This window comes from Dysidea avara, chromosome 9 (assembly GCF_963678975.1).
Source record: "Dysidea avara chromosome 9, odDysAvar1.4, whole genome shotgun sequence".
Taxonomy (NCBI): Eukaryota; Metazoa; Porifera; class Demospongiae; order Dictyoceratida; family Dysideidae; genus Dysidea; species Dysidea avara.
Window position 1 is genome coordinate 35,638,848 of NC_089280.1, and position 6,000 is coordinate 35,644,847.

At 37.8% G+C, this 6,000-nt stretch overlaps 1 protein-coding gene across 1 annotated transcript; it reads right to left on the bottom strand.

The window, feature by feature from the left end:
* Nucleotides 1–3,036: 3,036 nt before the first annotated feature.
* LOC136267705 (ficolin-1-A-like) lies at nucleotides 3,037–6,000 on the bottom strand. Its single transcript, XM_066062854.1, has 3 exons — nucleotides 5,996–6,000; nucleotides 5,552–5,940; nucleotides 3,037–3,755 (listed from the first exon to the last, which is right to left on the bottom strand). Exons 1-3 carry the CDS (start codon nucleotides 5,998–6,000, stop codon nucleotides 3,037–3,039), a joined length of 1,113 nt encoding a protein of 370 aa, XP_065918926.1.

The window sequence follows — 6,000 nt, forward strand, 5'->3', positions numbered from 1 at the left end:
TTCGTCCTCGAATTGGGCTGAAATTTGGCACACTTAAAGGGCTCATTAAGGCGGATCTCCGTACCAACTTTGGTAGGAATCCGATGAACATTCACGGAGTTATGACCGATTATTTGCGTAAAATAAGGTCGAAGGTCTGTCACGCCTACAGGGTAAACCCCTTGGAGGTATCAGTTGCAAATTGATATGTAGATGGAGCAACCATCGTAGGAGTGCCTTTTTGTGGTTTGAAAGGAATTGGGATAAAGACCATGGAAATATGACACAAAACCCAACCTGTGTCAAAATTACGCGATCGATTTTTATGAATAAAAAAATTATTAGTTCTCGTGTCTACCAGGCAAACCGCTTAGAACAACGAGCTGAAAATCAGTATGTAGCTGAAATAATCATCATAGAAGGTCCTTGCAGTAGGACAGAAGAATCGGATTACAAAACACTGAGTTATGATTCGAAAGGTAACTACGTGCAGATGCGAGATCGAGATACTCTAATAGAACGGTCACCCAGCTGCATTTATAATTTACTCAGTTATATTACATTGCAAGTTATTCTGTAGGGAATTCAGCTACAAACAAGTCACCCTGTAGTCAGATCAGCTAGAAGAAGGTACCTAATAGAGAGTTCAGCTACAAAGAAGCCATCATGTAGAGAGTTCAGCTCAAATAAATCACCCTGTAGAGAATTCAGCTACAAACAAATTGCCCTGTAGAGTGATCAGCTAGAAGAAGTTACCTTATAGAGAGTTCAGTTACAAAGAAACAATCATGCAAAGAGTTTAGCTGCAAACAAATCACCCAGTAGAAAGTTCCGCTATGAACAGATCACACTGTAGAGAGTTCAGTTAGAAACAAGTCATCCTGTAGAGAGATCAGCTAGAAGAAGTCACCTTGTAGAGAGTTCAGTTACAAAGAAACCACCATGTAAGAGAGTTCAGCTGCAAACAAATCACCTGTAGAGAGTTCAGCTAGGAACAAGTCACCCTGTACAGAGATCAGCTAGAAACAAGTCATCCTGTAGAGAGTTCAGCTAGAAGAAGTTACATTGTAGAGAGTTCAGCTATAAAGAAACTATCATGTAGAGAGTTCAGCTGCAAACAAATCGCCCTGTAGAGAATTCAGCTACAAACAAATCGCCCTGTAGAAAGATCAGCTAGAAGAAGTTACCTTGTAGAGAGTTCAGCTACAAACAAGTCACCCTGTAGAGAGATCAGCTAGAAACAAGCCACCCGTAGAGAGTTCAGCTAGAAGAAGTTACATTGTAGGGAATTCAGCAGTTCAGCTGCAAACAAATCACCCTGTAGAGAATTCAGCTACAAAAAAGTCGTCCGGTAGAGAGGTCAGCTAGAAGGATCACCTTGCAGAGAGGTCAGCTACAAAGAAATCACCCTGCTTCATCTTTTCTTCTTCCTGTGGTAAAGAAAAAAATGATAGGTTAAAAAGCCCTAAAGCCAGCCATAGGCCGGCTTTGGGGTATACAAATACAAAAAGAAGTGAAATCTAATCCAAAACAGCCAAGCTGTAAAAAAAGAGTGCGGCCCTCAGAAAGGCTATGGTGAAAAAAGATGTGAAATCCAAGGTGGCAGCCGAGAAATGGCTGTGATGGTAGGTTAATGGTAAAAATTTTAATAATGACAATTCAGGTGAATTTTGTGCCAAGACCAAGCGGCACCAAATTCACCTGAATTGTTGTTATTAAAATTTTTACCATCACAGCCATTTCCTGGCTGCCATGCACCTTGGATTTCACATCTTTTTTCACTATACCCTTTCTGAGGGCCGCACTCTTTTTTTACAGCTTGGCTGTTTAATTATACAAAGAGAAATGGGTGAACTTGAAAGTGTTGCATCATAACTTAACGATATTCAGGGGTATATACTCTCTTCAGTGTATGTATAAACTCAGAGTATGTACTCGTAAGTCATTGATTGTGTGCATATATAATTTTTTAAATCAAGACATGATAGCAGCCAATGTGGGAACCCGACAGACAAGCATGTATTTTACAGGAACCAAGAAAATGCTACTTTCATCAGTTTCATGTATCCATAGCTCGATAGCATCTGAACAGAAAATAACCATGTTTGCTACGGAAACTACCTCAGGGTATGTTCCAAATTTGAGCTGAATCTGTCCAGCTGTCATGGAGATATGCATCTTCAAAGTTTGTATTATTTTCCTGTGCCTTCTGCTTCTACTTTGCAACACTTAGAAAATCGCCATAACTCGTTGTGCTTCAGTCAATTTACAGGGTACTTCATGTTAGATGATTATGGTGTGATAATTTAAATGATTGGCATTAACATCATTCCAGTCATTTCTTGTCTGCCACCTTTGATTTCACAACTTTTTAACCTTGGTTTTTTGGGGGACTGAACTCTTTTTTAATGGAGTGGCTATTTTGGTATAGATAACAGTTACTGTAGCTCAACTGTTTTCTAATGGATAAGTGATACTGTATGTAAAGCACTAGACTACAAAACTTTACATAGCTTTGGATAACAAGGGTATGGATAAATAAGGGTCTGCTGAAAAATAAATTCTTACTATTCAACCATGCTTGTGTGATCTGTATAAGTATAAAGGTGTATTGACTTCCAGTTTAGCTAGTTCAATGATAATGATTTCCCATGCTACAATTATTGGTATGTGTACTTGGAATAATCGTTTTGAATTTTCAGATTCACAACTACTAGCTAAGCTGCTGATGAGCCTCTGTCCCTGTGTGTTGACTGACACACAAAGACTAAGGATTATTACGTTAAATTTTATCAAGCTTGTACTTGCATTTTCTGATTTGTGTAGTCCTTCTTGCCATATGTGCTTCATTGAAGAACCATGTTGTTATGAAAATGATGTAACTAGTGAATTCCCACCATTCTTTGTGTGGTACTATAAGTCAGTCATATTAACTGATTGTGTACAAAAAAAATGGCAACTGTACCATCTAAAGATATCCTACTACATTACACAAAGGATGCATGTAGCTTACTAACAAAGTTTCTACAATACAACAGTAATACTGAGTGAGAGTTACTAGGCAGTACATCCTACTTTACGTATTTTCATTTCAGCAAATGATGGAACATGATATTTGTCGCCTAGGTGAATAAATGCAGCAGACAGTGGTCCTGCATAGTTGTAGTTTAGGTTGATAGTAAAGCAACTAGAATGCCACCATCCACCTGTACCACCTACACCACGTTGATCAACTGCACAATTTCTGCTACTGCGGTCATTATCTCTATCACGAGTGGTGAATTCTTGTCCACTTAAAGGATATGCAGTAAATGGGTCTATACGAGTAATTCCAGTAAATCCTGATATACTTAGTATATAGTTTGTACTTGGTGATCCCACACTGAAGTGATTGTAGTGGAGATAAGTGTCAGTTCCATTGGCAAATGTGAGGTCTATCCATAGTTCCCATTGTCCTTTACTGGTTAAACAGTGTAGGGAGTGTAGTCCGTACCAAAATTCTGAGCGGAGATTACCAAATCCTAGTTCATATTCCCACCAGAATCTATTGAAGTCTTCATTAACACCTTGTATTCTCCTCTGGATTACTATCCATCCTCCACCATTAGTTAGTGTGTCACAATATCCTTGTGCTGTATGTCCTGATGTGGTTGTTGAGCAGGGGTCCCTGATGGTGTATATTCCTGGAGATGGTCTCTTTGTAGCAAAGTAGTTACCTTTAGCTGTAACACTACAGCAGTTATCTATCACAGATCCATCAACTGTTGTAACACTAACTAGAATTAGCACTGTTATAACAGTTGTAACAACAATCATTGTCAACTATCAACTTTATTGCTACTAAAAGATTGATGGAAATGATTCCTAGTCAGTACATCACATAATTTTATAGTCTTTTATGCTTCCTAATAAGGTCATTTTAGGATGATTTGTATGATGTTTAATATTGCAGTTTATTCCCATATTTGGGTTATATGTGTGTTCATGTAGGCAAAAGTTACCCACAAGATTAGTTGTAATGACAATTTTATTATTGCAATAAAGGTATTTACCCTAAAAGCGATCTTTGTATAGAAGGGTGACTTTTGGTGAAATCATAATGCTATTACGGAAACCAGTAATGTAACTATTGTGTCAAAAGCCATTAGTCAGTCTGTCTGGTCACGGTGTTATGGATCATTTTCTCAATAACAATATGACAGGTACCTAAGCTAGCAGGTCTATATACATCAGTACAAGTGGAAGTGGTCAAATGATTACTCCTACTTGTTATATAGCACATTAAAGTTTTACTATTACAACTGAATTTTTTACAGCCTGAGTAACTGATGTAGATGCACTGCAGTTGTACTTGTAATGATTGGCTTGTTAGCACAGCGACCACTCCCCTTAATACTTATAATAATCTGTTCTCTACAGAACAACATGGTGACTACCATATTTACTTGGTTAAACACTGTGGTATTTATTATCTTCGTTTTGAAGATCAATGTGGCAACTATCTACCACTTGATGCTCGAAAACAATATTGTAGCCCTTATTTTAAAAATTGATTGTTGCACCCCTACAGTACAGCTACTATTGAAGGTGCAGTGTTTATCTAAGTAAATAGGATATGCCCTTTAAAGATTTGTCAGTACACTTACAATGACTCGCTCAATGATTTATTCATAGGATACCTCTATGAGAGTACCTGTAGTCAACAGCAAGATTGAGATACTATAACAGAAAAAGTAAACAAACTAGTTTAATAATTTAAAACATGAAGGAGGATTCCAAGAAATAAAAATAAAGTGAAAGAAGTTATATGTAGTGCAACATATCATCACATAAGCAGAAAATTTGACAGGGAATTAGATTTGGCAGTTGGTGAATTTTCAATGAAATTATCAAATTTAAATCTGCCAAATAGCCAGCCAGTTACATAACTTTTAAGTGATGTTAGGTGTGATGTTTGCTGTGTAGCACATGTATCTGTCACTTGCTGAACTCATGGCTCTTTTGAAGTACTTCAAGAAGACAAAGAATAATGAGAGGTAGGAATCTATACCAATGAGCACTTGACCACTAACAAAAGCAATCAAGCCTGAGATCAAAAACATGGAGAAATTCATGGAAAGACCTGTATCATACTGTGACAAAGACATCGGAAGATATGCTACTGAGCATGGTCCAATAGCTGTAGCCAAACATTTCTCCAAAATTCTCAGATTTTTTGTGCCAGAGGCATCTGTGAGATGTTTCAAAAAAGAGTGCTTGAATACTTGTGCGAGCTAAAAGCAAGCGTATAAAAGTTAGAAATACAAAACCAATTAAAAATCTACCCATGAAACATCAGGGAAGACCGCTTTTATCCCAAGAGGAAACCAATCTTGCAGTATGGAAATGCATTAAATCACTGAGGTCTGTTGGTTCTTCAGTCAATACGTGGGTGGGAGCCATTACACCCAGGATATTCGAAAGTGCAAGGGGGTATTCATCTACCTCAATAAAACATAATACAAGGAGTGTAACTACTAACAAAGTTTTTAAAACACAACAGTAATAGTGAATGAGAGTTACTAGGCAGTACATCCTACTTTACGTATTTTCATTTCAGCAAACAATGGATTGTACCATTTGTCACCAAGGTAGATAATCCCAAATAGTCCTGCATAATTGTAGTTGAGGTTGATAAGAAAGCAATCAAAAGCCCACCATCCACCTGTAGCATTAGGACCATGTCCATTAACTGCACAATTTGCATGCCAACGCTTGTCGTTATCTCTGTCGTGAGTGGTGAATGGTCGCCCATTTAATCGATGCCCACTAAATGGTTCAAATGGAGTAATCCCAGTAAATCCTGATATACTTAGTGTATAGTTTGTACTTGGTGATCCTACACTGAAGTGATTGTAGTGGAGATAAATGTCAGTTCCATTGGCAAATGTGAGGTCTATCCATAGTTCCCATTGTCCTTTACTGGTTAAACAGTGTAGGGAGTGTAGTCCATACCAAAATTCAGTTTGGAGATTACCACAT

Excerpts from the sequence above, each read along its gene's own strand:
- LOC136267705 (XM_066062854.1), bottom strand. Across the intron at positions 3,756-5,551 it reads GAAAATACGTAAAGTAGGAT|TTAGTGTTACAACAGTTGAT; the intron begins GTACTGCCTAGT and ends TGCTAATTCTAG.